General features: G+C 32.2%; 1 protein-coding gene across 1 annotated transcript in view; it reads right to left on the reverse strand.

Moving 5' to 3' along the window:
• Positions 1-18677, reverse strand: part of LOC114343516 (integrator complex subunit 6) — a 59761-nt gene extending 41084 nt beyond the window's left edge. Inside the window, exons 1-9 of the mRNA XM_028294359.1 lie at positions 18454-18677; positions 18246-18394; positions 15034-15249; positions 14110-14229; positions 13822-13967; positions 11952-12165; positions 8508-8713; positions 6507-6653; positions 4123-4231 (exon numbers count right to left, since the gene is read on the reverse strand). Coding sequence (XP_028150160.1) covers positions 4123-4231; positions 6507-6653; positions 8508-8713; positions 11952-12165; positions 13822-13967; positions 14110-14229; positions 15034-15249; positions 18246-18394; positions 18454-18503 — 1357 coding nt within the window. The 5' untranslated portion in view covers positions 18504-18677. The remainder of the gene's footprint in view (positions 1-4122; positions 4232-6506; positions 6654-8507; positions 8714-11951; positions 12166-13821; positions 13968-14109; positions 14230-15033; positions 15250-18245; positions 18395-18453) is intronic.
• Positions 18678-20248: the final 1571 nt, after the last annotated feature.

Below are 20248 nucleotides of genomic sequence, written 5' to 3' on the forward strand. Positions count from 1 at the left end.
ATGGTTTGGTTATAATGTATGCTTGTTGCGTTTTAAAATTTGTAGGAAGAGAAACAACAAACAAAAAGTTAGTTAATGGTTATACTGCCTTTTTAAATAGTTTTCATATTATATTTTTGGACTTATTTACATAGAAGAGATGATTGTTGCATGCCAATGTGAAAGCTCATCAAACTGCCTAGTATGAGTGCCGCAGATCTCGCTTATTCAAAGCTAAAGAATCTTTCACTGGTAAGTGTTTTATAAATAGTTGATCAAATTTTGTTATGATATTTGAACATAGCCACTTTGCACGACGCAAGTGATTGCGAAATTTATTAGTCGTTATACGGGCTCCGATACCTACCTTGAACCTACCAAAATACATAAGTAGTATGTAATACTTTTATTTACATAATTTGATTACCATAAAAATGTCTATCAATATTCACCTAATATATTGTCTTCTTACTCTATGTTTTGTTGTATTTTTTCAATTCTAAATCATTTCAATTCAAAATCAAAATAATTTGATTTACATAAGTTAAAAATGTCAAAAGGTTAATCTCTTTAGTTAGACGATCTTCGCACATAATGACAAGCTGTCTCTGTGGCGAAGTTTTAATGCGTGTGAATCCCAATACAACGCAAATACCAGCCGCGTGGTAAGTTGGTTCGAATCCCAATAGAAACTTTTATTTTTTTATTTTTTTTTATACATTTTATGATTTAGTTAAAAATTTTTCCGACAATTAATGTTCAGAAACCATTTGTGGCATTTTTAATGTGTTTTTTGGCACTGTTTTAATAAAAATGTTTGAGAAGTAGTAAGTATAAATTAATTTAATATTTAAATAAAATATAAATAAAAAGTATATTAATTTCGTTTATAATCATATGATCATATAATAGAAGTATAACTTTTTACGTGCGTACAAAGTACACACACATTCTTTTTTTCATCTTATTTTGCAACACCCAGTGGAATTTATTAGAAACACATGTGTATATACAATTGCTTCAAACTTGTGGTATATACATTTAAGATGGTGCGCTAATTTTGGAAAGTAGCGTATTATCTATTTTACCAAGGTTCTGAATCTGCACACACACCGGCAAAATTAACGGAACGTCTTAAAAATGGGACATGTTAGATGTCTCGAATTTCCTAAACCTGTTGTCCGATTTGAATGATTTTTTAGTATGTTATTTATTATGTAAGAATATCAATGTAATAATATTGTTGCTAGACAGGTAAATGTCATTTTATACCGGGTGTAACAATCATACTGTGTTTTTTCCTTAAAGTTCGGAATACTCTGTGGAATATTATGGCATAGATAAAATATTGAAATTAAAACTAAATTGTAGCCTTAGGCTTTCTTAGCATTTTCTTTTTTGAAGTTATACTTCTTTAGGTGCGATTGAGAGTAAAATTTCATAATTCTGCGCGCATGCGCACACAGACAGTATGGCGTTTAGTTGCTAAATATTTCAAGTTATGTATAAATATATCAGTGCAAGAAAAGGTGTGAAAAGAATATATTAGTGTTTTTAGTAAATATATTTCTTATAATTTTTGTGTCTTCGGATTTGTCTTCCTCGGGAATAAGATATTTTATAATAATAGTAAGTATATTTAAAGTATTTTTGTATTAAATTTGTCAGTATGTATGAGAAATCTTGTAACCTGTCAAAGCAAAAGGGATATAGCTCAGTGGTAGAGCGTGTGACCGGAGATCAAGAGGACCCGGGTTCAAATCCCGGACGATTCATATTCTTTTTTTTTATATTTTTGGTATCGTTTTAATAATTTTTTTTTAAAAGTGGTAGGTAAAGAAAGTTAGTTTAATATTTAAATAAAATACAAATAACCTGTTAAGTATATTAATTTCGTTGAAATCATAATAATAGAAGTATAACTTCTTACGTGCGTACAAAGTCACACATGCTTTTTTTGATTATTATGCTTATGTTGTATAATAAAAAGTTAGATACTTGATAAAAAATTAGATACTATGAACAACCATGTTCTTCATCAATACAGGGTGTTTCTAAATAAGTGCGACAAACTTTAAGTGGTAGTTCTGCATGAAAAAATAATGACCGTTTGGTTTATAAACATATGTCCGCAAATGCTTCGTTTCCAAGATACGGGATGTTTAATTTTTTCTTACAAACTGACGATTTATTTATTGCTCTAAAACCGGTTGAGATATGCAAATGAAATTTGGTAGGTTTTAAGGGGTAGTTATTGCGCATTTTTTGACATACAATTAAGAATTTTATACTCACCATTGGTGTGCATACGGGTATAAACATTTTAGAATTTTAGATACATCCCGTATGCACGTCAATGGTTAATATATACTTCTTAATTGTATGTCAAAAAATGCGCAATAACTACCTCTTAAATCCTACCAAATTTCATTTGCATATCTCAACCGGATTTAGAGCAATAAATAAATCGTCAGTTTGTAAGAAAAAATTCAACATAGCGTATCTCGGAAACTAAGCATTTGTGAACATATTTTTATAAAACAAACGGTCATTATTTTTTCATGCAGAATTACCCTTAAAGTTTGTCGCACTTATTTAGAAACACCCTGTATTGATGAAGAACATGGCTAGTTGTTAAAATGCCTAACTTTTTATTATCCAACATATGCAAATTAATCAAAAAAGAAAATGTTAAGAAAGCCTAAGGCTACAATTGAGTTTTAATTTCAATATTTTATATATGCTAGAATATTCTACAGGGTGTTCCGAACTTTAAGAAAAAAAATAGAGTATGATTGTTACACCCGGTATAAAATGACATTTACCTGTCTAGCAACAATATTATTACACAGATATTCTTAAATAAAAAGGCTATAACATACTAAAAAAATCATTCAAATCGGACAACAGGTTTAGGAAATTCGAGACATCTAACATGTCCCATTTTTTAGGTGTTCCGTTAATTTTGCCGGTGTGTGTATTTTATAGTGGATTTTCTTTGTTGCCGGTGTGGAAAAAACAGATAATTTTGTTTTTTTACTTTTGGTAATGCAAAAAAAATTCTAAGTTGTAATATCGATGCCTCAGAAGCCAATCGGTGTAAGTCAATAAGTGTTTAAAATGAGATACTAAGACTCTGAAAGTAGTTGCAGAAAAAATATAAGTAGTTCTTAAAAACAAATAAACCGTCTTTATTTGATTATATATTCTGAATATATTCTGAACCAAAACTGGAACAGTGGAGACAAGCTCTGGAGGAAAAAGGTTTAAAACTTAGTAGGACAAAAACAGAGTATTTGGAATGTTCATTTAAAGATGAAGCTACTACAAATAAAATGGTATCTTTGGATGGTGAAATGATTGTGAAAACCAATAGTTTTAAGTACCTAGGATCGGTATTACAGAGTAATGGAGAAATAGATGGAGATGCATGCAGTAGAATTAGGGCTGGATGGATGAAGTGGAAAGAAGCGAGTGGTGTGTTGTGTGACAGAAAAATTCCAATGAAGCTGAAGGGAAAATTCTATAAAACAGCGACAAGACCGGCTATGATCTACGGAACTGAATGTTGGGCAGTGAAAAAGAAAGAGGAACAACGAATTCATGTGGCGGAAATGAGAATGCTTAGATGGATGAGTGGAGTGACAAAGAAGGATAAAATTAGAAATGAGTATATTAGGGGAAGTCTAGGTGTGGCACCAATTGATGCCAAAATGAGAGAGCATAGGTTAAGATGGTTTGGTCATGTTCAACGTCGAGACGTTAATCACCCAATACGAAGAATAGCTGAAGTGCAGATTCCTGGAAGGAGTAGGAGAGGAAGACCAAAGAAGACGTGGGGGAGACGATTAGGCAGGACATGTTGGTAAAGGGGATTTACATTGATATGACCCAAGATAGAGTGGTGTGGAGAAATGCAATTAGGGAAGCCAACCCCGCATAGGGATAAGGCAACGAGAATGATGATGAATATGGGTACTATATTCATAAATACAAACAAGGACATTATAATAATATTATATATTATAATAGTTAAACAATGCTGGCTGAGAGATTTGACATAAAATCACAAAAACATAATGTATCTTTAAAAGGGGATAAAGAGAAAATATTAAAATACTTAAAAATTGTTGTTACACATACCCATTCTTGTAAGAGCCCTTCTTAGAGGTCCAGCATAATATGCAGGCAAAGTTCTGGTATAATTTTGAAACTGCGTCCTCCATTCATTCGTAGGTTTCCATCTATGTATCTAAAATAGTTATCCATTTTATGTATTTAAATTTAAAACACGCGATTGGACTTCGTAAGTCCTAGGATTTCAACCAACGTTACCGGAACTAGAACTGGAAGTCGATTTTTGTTCTCTTCATGTAACTTTGCGTCGATTGATATTTATTTAATTTTTTTATTTATTTATTTACGGGAAACCCCCATTAATAGTTCAAAAACATAAGTTAAATTTTTAAGACAGGTTAGATCTTATAACTAGGTATATCCAAGTTAAAAAAATTCAAAGTAATTATAATTGTATCAGACTTAATGAATCTAGATCATTGAGATAACTAGTTCATAGGCTATTATAAAAATATTAATTTTAAACTATTAAAACAAAAACATTTAAAACAAACCTAATACTATGTAATACACGATAGGTACCTCTTTAGTTGGTTCAAACTGTATTTAAATAAGTCAATCTGCAGATTATTGGCCAAAGACATGCATCTGTCAAGAGGATTATTCACACCATAAGTTGTTCTATGAAAGGGAATTCATAAAGTTGGTTGTTGCCTTAAGTCACGACGTGGTATGTGGAAAGTAACATATTCTAAGATATTAGGACAATCTAATAGACCATTAACCAACTTAAATAAGAATATTAGTGAAAATCTATCTCTACGGATGCTTAGTGGAGTCAATGAAATGTGTTGCTCAATCTCCATGTAATTATGATTAGCTATAGTAATTCCACATTTAAAAGAACACACTCTTAAGAATCTATGTTGTACTCTTTCCAAATAAATCATATGATTTTGAAAATAAGGAGACCAAATTATTGAACAGTATTCCAAAATTGATCTGACCAAACAACAATAAACAACCCTGACAGTATGAACTGAAAGGTATTGCCAATTTCTTAGAACAAAACCAAGCATTTTACTACTCTTTACAGCTATTGAATTAATATGATTTATAAAAGTTAATTTCTCATCAAATATGATTCCCAAGTCTTTGATTGTAGTAACATATTTAAGTGGTTGATTATCAATGACATATGAAGACTGGTATTTGATTATTTTACGTGTAAAACTAATAAAACAACATTTTTTAACATTGAGATCCAGCTTATTAACCCGACACCAACAGTGTAATTCTAAATCATTCTGTAAAAGCAACTGATCGTCTGGGCCCTCAACAATCTTCCAAAGTTTTAAATCATCTGCAAACATTAAACAGTGACTATGTTTAAAATAATTAACGATATCATTAACAAAGACATTGAACAGTAAAGGAGAACAGTGTCCCCCTTGAGGAACACCAGAAGTAGCGAATATAGTTTCAGAGAGGTCGCCACCAATTTTAACATACTGAACCCGGCCAATTAGTGAACTTTAAAACCACAAGACAATCTGATGATGGAACCCGAACTTTTGCAACTTTTGCAAAAGTATCCGATGGTCCACCCGATCAAATGCTTTCGAGAAATCTGTGTAAATGGAATCTATCTGCCTAAACTGTTCCATGTTTTGCAAAATGTCAGTTTGATAATAGAGTAGATTTGTTAAAGTTGATTTATTTTGGCAAAAACCATGTTGTTGATCGGATATTAAACCTTTGCATAGCCAACTCAACTGCTTGCTGACTAGGGAATCAAACAGTTTCGGTATTGAAGATTGTATACAAACACTATGATAGTTTTCTACTTGATTTTTTTGACCATTTTTAAAAACAGGGACAACATAACTCACCTTCCAAGCATAGGGAAATACAGATTTTTGTAAAGATTTATTAAAAAGTATATATAAATATCATTTCACATATTTTGAGTGATTTTTGATTTTTGCAAACCTTTCCGTCATAACTTTTTAACTGGAAATGCCATCAAAACTGGAACTAAATGTTCGAGCTCGATTTTCAATACTCTATTGATATAGCACATGTACTATTTCGGTGACTATAATGGGACATTTCCGTTTACAACTTTTTAGCGGGAAGTTATATAATAACCGGAAGTATAGGTATATTTGTTCTCACCTTGTTACGGCGCGTCGAATAATATATCGCTTGTACTATTTCGGCGACTTAACAAAAGTACTTCCGGTTGCAACTCTGGAATCGGAAGTTCGAGGTCAAATTTCTCACCTTTAATACCATTTCTGGGTTATAAGCTCTCGTTCGTCACCTTATTGCTCATTCTATGTTCTCATAACGGAGGAGTTTTACCGAAGAACAGACAGACATGGATAATTCAAAATTTTCACATTTTAAAGTTGTAAAATAGGTGAAAACCATAATTAGATACTTACCTTAAACAGTTCATCTAATAAGGGCAACAATACGGGATAATTGTAAGGCATTACAAAAAGGTTCACACATGTTAAATTTGTACTTGCTTTGAGATATCCGAAAGGATGTCCAACCTCTGAATTTTTGTAACTGTTGGCAACAAATACCTACGAATATAGCATATACTACTAACATATAACGATTAAATAAAAAATATATTCAGTCGAACCCGCTTATTGGTATAGCTTACGCTTATAGAATAACATAGTGCCAAGCAAAAATATTCCTATAACCGGGATATTCTAATAACCGATAGTTGGTGGCTAATAGAAATAAGTGTACCGAATATATGTAATCATAGTAGGTACATAATGTGTATTTACATACATACGTATACAGTAGAACCCCGCAAATCCGAACTTTCGGCAAATCCGAACCAACGGAAAGTGAAAAAAAAATTTAAAAATTCAAAATAAAAATTTAAAAACATGTTTATTATGTGAGAAAATAATTACGTAAGATGCTAGCTACAGTATTAAACACTGGAACACTAATGGATGAATAAAAGCGTTGAGTTAGACTAAACACAATCAATAAAGGAATGTGCATAATACACATTTTCCATGGTATACTATGAACGAAAACATTGAAAAAGATAAGAAACATGAGAAACATAGTGTAATCAATATCCAGATTACAAATTAAATGAATCATTTACATGGCCGAATTCCCATGTCCCGTGACGAAACAAAACTACTGGCGTTAGCGATTTAATATTTGAGTGATCTAAATATTTTTCAGCTTTAGAATATTGGAGGCGTAAACGTGCGGATAGAGTTTCATAAAGGGATCGGTGGCAGTCCAAATCTTTTAAAAATCATCTTCGTTGGCTTCTTAGGCTAACTTTCGGATAATCCGAACTTTTCGGAATCCGAACAGGCTGTCCCCCCAATTAGTTCGGATTTGCGGGGTTCTACTGTATGTATATGTTTGTATATAGGTCTGGATCCCGCGTATGAAAAAAAAGTTGATTAATAGCAAGCTGAAAATTTGTTAATAGCTTAAGGGTGTCTAGTCGGATAAACTTTGATATATGGGAATACTGAAACAGGGGCAGTTTTAGTTGTGGAACAGGTTAAAAATTTGGAACGGTCACACCACGAAAACGGCACATTTATTTTGTCCGACAGAATAGACTTAAACTCTCCTAACAGAGATTAAACTCTCATGCAAAAATCAGACTGCTATTTATTACCTGTCATAATTCCTGTCATTTGATATATTCTACATGTTCCACTCATTAAAACGCCCATTTGGTGATAAATAGCCGTCTGATTTTTGCATGAGAGTTTAATCTCTGTTCGGAGAGTTATAAGTCTGTTCTGTCGGACAAAATAAATGTGCCGTTTTCGTGGTCTGACCGTTCCAAATTTTTAACCTGTTCCACAATTAAAACTGCCCCTGTTCCAGTGTTCCCATATATCAAAGTTTATCTGACTAGACACCCTTAAGCTATTAACAAATTTTCAGCTTGCTATTAATCAACTTTTTTTTCATACGCGGGATCCAGACCTAATATGTTTGTATATCTTTTGAACAAGCAAAGAAGTGAGTAGGCAAAAGAATTTTTTAGACAAATGAAAAAGTACTTTATGACCTGTGGATGTTTCAGGAAAGGGTCGAATTAGTGACGATAATAAAGTAATAAAGTATTTATTACCTGCAAACTCTAATAAACTAAACATCATTCAAATTTTTAGGATATTGTAGAGAAAAAGTTATTAATTTACCTGAAAAATATTCTATTAAGAGGTATTATTTTATTAAAATGTATTCCTATAAACGGATATATCAAGTAGTAAATCGAAACCTTTCGGAACTCCAAATTTATATTCCTTAAACTGGGATATTTCTATAACTGGTATTCTAATAAACGGGTTCGACTGTAGTGCAAATATTTATGATAGTAAAATTTGTTAGTTTGTGGGCAATTATATAGATAAGACATCAACTTTTCTTACCTGCCAACAAGTTTTAGGCTGCTTCCGTGATAAAATAAATTGTGTAAGGGGCGACGGTTCTAATTCATATTTATCGAATGGTAGATTTTCAATTACTAAAGGCTCAGAATTTGTACAAGCGAATTTTATGTTAGGATGAGCTGATCTAGGAGGCAGTGCAGATGCTGTGGCTTCTGGCCAAAATGATTCGGGGATGGGCCAATACCCTAAAAAACAAGTAAATTATTTTTTTATTTCAAGCATAATGCAACTTACAATTATTATAATAAAAAATATGAAATTTTTTTTTTGAAACGCTCTTCTTTAGTTACGAGTGACTACAATTAAAAATATAAAAAAAAGAATGCGAGTGTACTTTGTACGCACGTAAGAAGTTATACTTCTATTATCATACAATTTCAACGAAATCAATATACCTACTTAAAAGTTACAATACAAAAAATTAACAATATGTAATTACCAAAAATTAACCAAAACTTAACAATGCCAATTATTAAAAAAAAAAGAAAAAGTATGAATCGTCCTTAATTTGAACCCGCAATCTCGCGATTTTTTGATCTCTGGTCCAATGCTCTACCAACAAGGCCATCAAACCGCATGCTAGTTACCTTTCAGATATACATAATTATACATCACGGTGACAAGTGAAATATAAAAATAGATGTTTTATTATTTTACGCACAAGGAAGACAAATCCAAAGACACAAAATTATAATAAAAAACCTTTTAAACCACCTTTTTCAAATTGCGCAAGTTGTATTAATTGCAATAATATTAATGTTAATAAATGAAATATAAATATTTTGACGTTTCACAATTTGACAATTCACTTTTAACTGCAGTGCCTTAAAATTTTTAAAGCACTAGTGCCTTAAAGTAGCATTTTTAACGCTCCTATGGAGAATTGTATTTTTAACACGTTTGTAGAAAAATATATTTAAAAACACTAATATATTCTTTCCACACCTTTTCTGGACTGATACATACATAAATTAAAACATTTAGTAACTAACTCCATACTGGCTGTGTGCGCATGCGCGCAGGTCAATAAAATTTCACCCTCAATGAAATCGCGCCTAAAGCAGTATAACTTCAAAAATCAACTAAAAAGCAAAAAATAAAAAAAACTGAAAAAATCTAACACATTCGTCAAAGAAAAGCGTGGCGCGTCTTCATCGAATAAGCGGTTTTCGCCCCACGCTTTTCTTTAACGAATGTGTTAGATTTTTTCAATTTTTGAAGTTATACTTCTTTACGCGCGATATGAGGGTGAATTTTTATATGTTAAAACCTACGATCCGGGCGCATGCGCATTATAACTTTGTTCTGATTGGATGTTCAAATGACATGTCAAAAATTATCCAATATGGCAGCTGTAGCGCAGCTGTGGTTTGGACGGTTGACGGTTTGGTTATGTATGGTTGTTGCGTTTTAAAATTTGTGGGAAGAGAAACAACAAAGGTTAGTTAATAGTTATACTGCCTTTTTAAATAGTTTTCATATTATATTTTTGAAGTTATACTTCAAAATGTTTTAATTTATGTATGTATCAGTCCAGAAAAGGTGTGGAAAGAATATATTAGTGTTTTTAAATATATTTTTCTACAAACGTGTTAAAAATGCAATTTTTAGGACTCCATAGGAGCGTTAAAAATGCTACTTTAAGGCACTAGTGCTTTAAAATTTTTAAGGCACTGCAGTTAAAAGTGAATTGTCAAATTGTGAAACGTCAAAATATTTATACATATTTCATTTATTAACATTAATATTAATAATACGACTTGCGCAATTTGAAAAAGGTGGTTTAATAGTTATTTATGATATAAGTGTTAAAAGTACACGTTTAAGGCACGCATGTGAAAGTTTGCAGAATGAGCGATAACGAGTTCTGCAATTCACATGTGTGCCTAAAAATGTACTTTTTAACACCCATATCATACAATATTTTTTCTACAAACGTAATTACAGGACAATATCTACAAAAACTTTTACTTGAACTTGACTGACATTCCATTTTTATATTTTTTTTTGACATTACATTAAAATTGCCTATACGGTCAATACAAACTGCAGTGCCTTAAAATTTTTTTAAAGCATTAGTGCCTTAAAGTAGCATTTTTAACGCTTGTATGGAGAGCTAAAAATTGCATTTTTAACACGGTTGTAGAAAAAAGGTTTTTTATTATAATTTTGTGTCTTTGGATTTGTCTTCATTGCGCGTAAAATAATAAAACATCTATTTTTATATTTCACTTGTCACCGTGATGTATAATTATGTATATCTGAAAGGTAACTAGCATGCGGTTTGATGGCCTTGTTGGTAGAGCATTGGACCAGAGATCAAAAAATCGCGAGATTGCGGGTTCAAATCCCGGACGATTCATACTTTTTTCTTTTTTTTTTAATATTTGGCATTGTTAAGTTTTGGTTCATTTTTGGTAATTATTGTAAATTTTTTGTATTGTAACTGTTAAGTAGGTATATTTATTTCGTAGAAATTATATTATAATAGAAGTACACATTCTTTTTTTTTTATTATTTTTTGTTTTTTCGTTGATTTTTTATATTTTTAATTTTAGTCACTCGTAACTAAAAAAAAGCGTTTCTTAAAAATTTTTTTTCATATTTTTTTATTTTTTACTTTTTAGTCTTACACTTTTCAAATATTAAAATATATCGTCATGTTTATTAAAATACGTATAAAACATATTATGATGTATCTACAAACATGAAAAGTAGTCGGAATCGGCAAAAAATTTGAAACTTTATTGTTTATTTATGAAGCATAACGTAAACAATTAACGTAAAAAGTGAAATTATGTATAGTTCATATAATTAGCTACAATCTGTAAAAGTTTCAAGTTTCTTCATTGTAAAAAACAAGAAAATTTAAGCATTTTCGTTAAAATCGTTTTTTTTTTATTTAAACAATTAATTTTGGTTTTGAATTCGATTTTTGGTTGATGTTTTGTTTCGTATCGTATTGAAATTTGACACGAATAAGCGCCGATTTTTATATAAACAAATATATGAGCGTTCAAAATTTGAAACTTTATTGTTTAATTATGAAGCATAACGTAAAGAATTAACGTAAAAAGTGAAATTATGTATAGTTCATATCATTAGCTACAATCCGTAAAAGTTTCAAGTTTCTGCATTGTAAAAAACAAGAGAATTTAAGCATTTTCTATTAAAATCGTTTTTTTTTATTTAAACAATGAATAAACAAAAATTTTTTTTTATTGAATATTCGTGCATTGTTTCCGCGAATGCATATGCCTGCAAATTTTCATTCATTTGCATTGAAGAAAAGGCAGTCAAATTAACGTCTAAAGATCTGACACAAACTATTGAACTAAAGAAAAGCGTTTAAAAATGAAAAGCAAAACAGTTCATCATTTATTAAGACTTGAAATTATCACCATGTGTTGTTTTTATACTCACCAATACAATATGCTTTACTCGCTTTAGGAACATATATCATTTTCCTACAATTGTGCCACGATGTATTTATAGGCATATTCAGACCTCGATCATTATTCATCTCAGCATATTCGTTTTCTTTAAGAATATCATCCTTACCATCTTCTTTATCATACTGGGGAGGAGGAGGGTCTGGACCTATTTTCTCAAAGTTGATCACAACGCCATTTTGTACCTGAAAGGTATTAGAGTTACTAATAACAGATTTTAACAAGTTTATCAAATGAATAAAAGTCAGTTTATGTTTTATTTCGATTCAGAGACAAGGCATAATCTGCAGACCGCGCTGTTTCTGGTATAACCTTCGTCAGTACAGATGTTTCCCACCTCTGAATCAAAACAAAACAGAAACGGCAAGCATCTGCACTGATGAAGGTTATACTAGAAACAGCGCTGTCTGCAGATTATGCCTTGCCTCTGAATCGAAATAAAACATAAATTATTGCCTTTAATTCCCTTCTACCTTTACTCAGATTGTGAGTACAGTGGAACCCCGATAAGTCGGCCCCCGATAACCCGGAACTCCGGCTAACCCGGACCGATTTTTATCAGACAAACATTTCAACAATAAAAATGTATTGCTGTTACAAAATCTCGTAAACCTAATTCATTCATTTGGTGACGTCAATATACGAACGAAACGATTGATGAATCCGACATTACTGAAAATATCAGGGCAATCAGGGTGCAGATGGGACCCTGTCGCGCAATTCGCAGCAAATAAAATAGTCTTATGTTTTTGGCTTCATTTTATTTCGTTTATACATACGCATTTTCAAGGTTCACGAGGTTTTGTACCAACTCTATGTAATATAATATTTGAGAGATAATGGAACCGGATTGAACTACATATAACATAGTAAACATGACTCATGGTACACCACATTCATTGTCGAAAACAACATGCACCTGTATTATCCTTTATTTTTTTTGAAACTGTCTGTGTTAGCATTGTTTAGAAAAGACTATTAAAATTCTTTTTTTAACAACGGTCTTAGTCGTCACTTTTATTAAATAACATAACATCAGAGACGGTATTATGTGTAGTAAAGTCGTATTATTGTTCGCTTCTGTTTTGTAATCGTTCGTAAATTTATTCAGATTTTGTGTTTGTGTGTCTTTTGTCTATAAGGGCAACAAAACGTAAAAATGTTGTAGTGACAATGGAAAAGAAACTAGAAGCATTAAGTAGAATTGATAAAGGTGAATCTTGCAGCATTATATTATGGTGTCGGTACATCTACAGTATCGGATTGGAAGAAAAATAGAACTAAAATCGAAGAATTTTTTTTTTCAAAATGATAACAAAAGACAGTTTAGTCGGTGCAAAGCTAATTATAAAGCTAAGAATGAGACTTTTGACGACGCTTTGTATGTGTGGTTTTGTGTGGAATGCGAACGTGGTTTACCAGTGTCTGTGTGACAATTATAACGGAGTTTATCTGTAAGCATACCATATTTTATTAATTTTTACCATTTTCTCCGGCTAACCCGGATTTTCGATAACCCGGATCGGCCGCGGTCCCAATTAATCCGAGTTAACGGGGTTCCACTGTATGTACTAAGAACCATTTCTTGTACCCTTTCCTAGATGAAGGAAAACGGAATGTGATTGCATATAGTAGAATCCTTTCCATTTTCTATATTCGTCGTCTCTATGCCTTGTAAATTGTGGAAGGCAGACATTCAGGATGTTAACAGAGAATGGTTCTAATAAGAAAAGTTCAGATTTAAATTAGTGTATATTATTATTTTTAACAATCTATTCTGTATCTGAGACATTCTTACTTTCTTTTCTGTAAGTTTGTAAAACTTTTTCAAACATACTTACCTTTTGAACTAAGCTATCAATACATTGATTCAACATCCTATGTGATGTTATACAATACGAACGACCTCCGGTTACTTCACACATTGCATCTATTGGACTACTATCACTAGGCACCAATCCTGTGTCTCTTTCTACGGCAGGGGTACCTAAGGAAAAAGATAATTATTGTGACGAAAGCTCACAGACTAATACCATTAGGAGACAACACACTCTCTAGAACAATTGCAGAGGGTGTGTATGGAGAACTATAGACGTTTTAAATTATGTTAATTTTGCTGAGCTACTAACCTGTCAACCTAAGTACTAGAGCAAATAATCTTTGATCCCATCTAAAAGGTTCCCTGGTCATTTCTGATCCTGGGATGGGTGAATTCATTGGTAAATTAAATTCTTCCTGAACTCCATTTACTGAAAAAAAAAAAACCATAACGATTAGTTAATATTTTAATGGCCAGAGCAATAATATTAAAATTATACAGTAACCACCATGCTACTAGACACATGGGTAAATTGAGTTAATACAGTCCTGGACCCTTCACTTTTACAGTCCTGCCCTGCACTGTTTACTTTTATGTCTAGTGACATCTAGAATGTCAGAAAATGTATAGAAACCAATGTAAACATTGAAAATTAACAGATTGTAGAACAGCTGTATTTGAAGTTTATAGTGGTCATTGTATTAAAGTTGTAACGTTATAAAGTATGTATTGTAATATTGTTGGTGTTTGAATAAAGTTTTTTTTTAAAGCAGAGTAACCAGTCCCGGCGCTAGGGTAAAAGGTGCTTGCCTGCAAAACTAGCATAGACGCCCTTCGATTTTTTTAAAATTAGTATTTTGTATAACACCAACAGAAAAAAGCTCATTATTGCGCCCCCCAAACAGGGGCGCCCGCCTGCAGTGCATCCCTTGCAGGCCTGTTATCACCAGCCCTGAGAGTAACAATAGTATTAATCAATATATTTTTTGTATGAAAAAACAATTATTTTGATAGTTTTGTGACAGTCACATGACATGACAGACATGAAAGTCACAGGCGAGAAGGGGCCGGATTAGCCCATCCCTAAAAAATAGATATCTGTGTGCCTACTAGCGTAGTGCTTACTGTATATAAAAATATACATCACTGCCTGGTAGAAGTAAAATAGAAAGAAAAGAAAAAGTAGCCCTAGAATATTATTAACGATTTATACCCATTCATTTTTGGTATTTACCTGTAGTTAACTTTCCACCGTCTGTAATTAACACAATTACAGCAGTTTCCAAATAAAATGGGCATCTTCCCTGTCCATAAGTATCTATCCCTGAAGTCATTCTATTAATATTTAAAATATCAAAAGCCTGCTTCACTGCTAGCCCCATTGTCGTCAAAGAGTATGCTTGCAAATTCTTCAATTCATTCATAAATGTAGCTAAATTTTCTTTCCATCCTATAAGAGGTTGATATTAGTTAAATAAATATTGTTTGAAAGGACATCGCACACATCTTATGGAAAATATAATGTCACTCAAATTCAATAAAATTTATACGATTAGATTCGTTTTAATATAACGATCAATTCTTATCATTGCGCCAACTCTTAATTATGATTAATTACGGCGCAAATTGCAATTAAAGTTTATCGAAATCACATTTTTGGAGTCCATAAAATGTTAGTTTACAATCATTATTGCTCTGAGTGCTATTCATAACAGCTTAAATCCCGCTGGGCCTAAGCGGATTAGTGAAACTAATCCACTGATTTATGGAGTACCGAAAATCTGGGTATTTTAAAATATTTTTTCTCTCTCTAACTTATGTACCTACCCATTTGATTTCAGATTTATTTATATCAATTTCTGCTCTTATTTTTGAAAATAGAGAGTTGGCGCAGTGATAAGATTTGATCGTTAATTTAAAATGAATCTATTGGTATAAATTTTATTGAATTTGAGTGACATTATATTTTCCATAAGATGTGTGCGATGTCCTTTAGACTAACTATTTTAATGAATTATTAACAGACCAAGAAGATCATAACCTAAATGAAAATGTGGAAGAAGAGACAATGATGTTAGTATACCAGCTAGAAAGACCAACAAAAGAGGACGTTGAGAGAATTATAAATAGCAGCTGCAATGGTAAATCCTCAGCATCAGATGGTATCAATATGGAGCTTATAAAATATGGTGGAGAAAAATTAAGAGAAAAACAGCATCTGTAAATAGCAGCTGTAATGGTAAATCCTCACGATCATATTCTGAATGAAATGGGAATACAAAACAAATTAAGATGATTAATAAAAATCACAATGAGTAGAACTGTAGTAAGTATAAAACTTCAAGTAGGAGACACAGAAGAATGACACAGATAGATAAAGACAAGAAGATTCATTATCAGCAACCTTTTAATCTTGACCTGGAATACATCATCAACAAAGGTACCCTCAGAACAAGAGAAGGACAAATAGTAGCAAATGCTGACAATATTGTACTAGTAACAAAAAATTAAAAAATAATGGAAAGAATGTTAAATGAAACAGTAACAGCAGGAAAAGTAATGGGATTAAAAATAAACCACGAAAAAACAAAAATAATGAGATTTGATAAAAACTTGGAAATCAAAAAGTAGAGAATACATTTTTGAAGAAGTCGAAAAATTTAAGTACAGTGGAACCCCGATAAGTCGGCCCCCAATAACCCGGAAGTCCGGCTAACCCGGACCGATTTTCATCAGATAAACATTTTGATTTTCAATATTTTGTATTTTTCAATTTAATTGTGGCTTATTTCCAATCAAAATAGTTAATTATCAGACAAACCTTTCAACAATAAAAATGTATGTAATATATTTGAGAGATAATGTGTACTTATGTGTGTAATTTGAACTATACGATATTAAAAATGACTCATAACACACGCCGCAGAAACAACAGCCACCTGTCTGTAGTATGTATTCCTTTTTATTTCAAACTGTCAGCATTGTTTAGGAAAGACTATTTAAAAAAATCTTTTATAAACAATGGTCTTTAGTATTGTGTGTCTTGTATTGTTCGCTTCCATTTGCTTACGTTTGGGTTTGGTGTTTTTTTTAGTAATTTTAATGAGTAGGTACTGTGCATATTTATAAATATATTTCATGTTATTTCAATTCTAACGGAGTTTATCTGAGTGTATACCGTATTTTATTAATTTTTACCATATTCTCCGGCTATCTCGGATTTTCGATAACCCGGATCGGTCGCAGTCCCGATTAATCCAAGTTATCGAGGTTCCACTGTATTTGGTAATATTAATCACAAACAATGGAGAAAGAGAAACAGACATAAAAGGAAGGCTAATTACAACAAATAAAGCATATACTGTAGACTCCCGTAAGTTCGGCCTCGGTTAGTTCAGTCTCCGCTTAGTCCAGCCGGCTCTCTGAACATTAGTCACACACTTTGCACATCAAAAATCATATAAAAGAAAATTCAGAAAAAAATTACTGACTTTTTTAAATGTTTAAGAAGCCAACCCACCAATGTGCAATAATATTTTTAAATTTTATTAGGCCTAGAGTTCTGTAAGTACTGTTTTATAGTATTTTTGTAAAGGTCTATCTTTTCATATAATATGTTAAATATATGTCAGAGTATTCCTCTGTGTTGTCTTCTACTTAATGTACAAGTGTTTTGTTTTTGCTGGATCCATACAAACAATAAATGAGCACTTTTTAGGTAGGCATCGGTTAGTTCGGCCACTTTTAAGTTCGTCCTAGGGTCCGGTCCCGAGGTGGCCGAACTTACGGGAGTCTACTGTACATACCATGCAAATAAAAAATTACTAAAAAATAAATTCAGCAAGAAATCGAAAATTAAGGTCCAAAACAATAATCCAACTGGCAAATGATATATGAAGCCAAAATCCTTAGCATGACAAAAAACAAGAGGAAAACCATAGAATACAAGAAAGAAAAATACTAAGAGCTATATTAGGACCAATAAACATAAGTAAATGAAAATGAATTTAGACAAAGAATGAACCACGAGCCACTGGAAGAAATTAAGGAAGATATAGTGTGTAAAATAAAACAGCAAAGAGCTAAATTGCTAGGACATTTGGAGATCAAGATCAACTACATCGATATTCTCAATATTAGAATGGACACCAACTGACACAACAAGATGCGGGTATACGACAATGGGAAGAAAAAAACCAGAGATAGGAAACAGTGGAGAAAAATAACTGAGCAGATTAAATAAAGAAAATGACGACTGATCTACCTCAAAACAAAGATCCAGTGAGCTTAAACGGTGTAACCTCTAAAGGGGGTTCTCTATTATATTTACAATCTTTAAAATAATATATTTTAAATAAAAATCTTACACGCATCTCAATATATAATTATGAAAAGTTGTGTCAAATATATCACCAAATAAGATTATAATAATAAAAGTTATATTACCTGCTTTTATATTGGTTGGCGTATCTTCAAATGTTAAAAGCATATACCTATCATTCCTGCTATCCATACTTCTTTGACGAATTTTTACAAAAGTTTCTACTGCAGATTTCGCTACATCTAGAAGAGTCGTACGACCCCCTATATAGGTCCTAAAAAGAGTTAAAAATCATATTAGTGTTATTAATTAGATGATTAGGTTGGTTCGTACCTTTGCAGCATAGAAGCTGATGTATCTATTAAAAATACTATTATAGTCATGTTTCTTTAATTAAACAATATTAACTATTTTTATGGATAAAGAAATTCATAACTTTAAAAAAATAAAAATTTGGGGCTATCAGCTTGTGTAAATGTCGGGTTGACGTTTTTGCCTTCCTCCATTTTTCTTCTTCTTTTTATTAGCTGATTATTTTTACATTGCCGCCACCCCAGCAAAAATTGGAGGGGATTATGTATTGACTTTTTTTCATTCTGATTAAATAGTTTGAAATATTAACTTGAAATAGGTAAAACAAAAGTAATAATAATAATAAAAGTGAACCAATTAAGCGTTCATATTAATTTTTACAGGTCTATTTTAAAAAACTTTTTGACATTTAGCTTTTGACATTGACATTTTGCGCAAAAATTTGAACATTTAAATTTTAAATATTTTATAAATATTTATGTTTATAAATATTTTACAAAAGTACATACCTTGCAAACAAGCTATTAAGAGGATGGGTACGTATTTTAGGGTGCAATGCTATTCAAATGGGGATTCATTTTTTTCGAATCCTGAGAAAACTAATAAGTATTTTTAAAAAATTTAAACGCAGAATGAAAGATTACGTTATTAGTGAGGGCCAGGGCCGTAACTACCATTGGGGCAACCGGGGCAGTGCCCCGCAGAAGTCCCCTTTGATTGGCTGAGATATTACATTGATTGACATAGATTTTAACGAGGAAAATAAAAATATGTATTTTGAAAGCCGATCCCAACAAAATATTTTCAAATGACACAATTTTAAAAATAACGCAACATAAAGTTTTAATTTTTCACTGGGGAAATTAGTCTTTTCGACTAAAATGCATTTGGAATAGAACAGGGCCCCTGAGGCCTGAGCTAAGCTGGGGCCCCCGATACCTTAACATAAAAATTTAAAATAGGTATTACTTAGGAAATTAGTTATTTCAGCTTAATAAAACCTAAAATGCCATTGGAAGAGGGGGCCCGGGCTAAGCTGGAGCCCCCGAGACCTTTCGTAAAGATATAAATTGTTACTGAGGAAATTAGTTATTTTGGCGAAATAAAAACTAAAATGCAACCGGAATAGGGGCCCCAGGTCCCAGCTACTTTGTCTTAACCAATTTACTCCAGACCACATCTTGGTACGTGAAAAGAACCACATCGTACCACAAATTGAAAAGAAAGGTAAGGGTAAAAAAGAATCAGTCCTACCAGTACACTTACCAGCTTCACTGAGTGTGTTTGGCTCACACTGCAGTTGCTTAATGCACCTTAACATTGCCAATGCACCATTTAGGTTCGCTTGGTTATTCGTTCGCTACAAAGTAAGACCATTTGCATTGTAGCGAACGAACGCATTAGTTGATGATCCGTCCTCAATGTCAGATACAGATGTAATCATTAGCGCTGTTAATTTTATAGTTATTGCAGGACATGATGAAAACAAAAGAAAGAAGAGAGTGTGGTGTTCACACAGGAGGAAAAATGCGTTTTTAAGGGGTTAAATATAAAACATTTTTCCGAACCCCCCTCCCGCTGGGGGTACATTCCCCAGACCTCTTGGTAGGGGGGCCCAGATCACGTTTGCCCCGGGGACCCCAACATCGTAGTTACGGCCCTGGTGAGGGCCGAAAGTCCCTGAGAACTTCTCTATAATGTTTATTTTAATAAGTTACAGAAGTGAAAAACTAAGAAAATTTAGTGTGATATTTAATTTCAAATATCTCATTCAAAATAAACTTTTTATTTATTCTAAGGGACTTTCGGCCCTCGG

This window comes from Diabrotica virgifera, chromosome 5 (assembly GCF_917563875.1).
Source record: "Diabrotica virgifera virgifera chromosome 5, PGI_DIABVI_V3a".
Taxonomy (NCBI): domain Eukaryota; kingdom Metazoa; phylum Arthropoda; class Insecta; order Coleoptera; family Chrysomelidae; genus Diabrotica; species Diabrotica virgifera.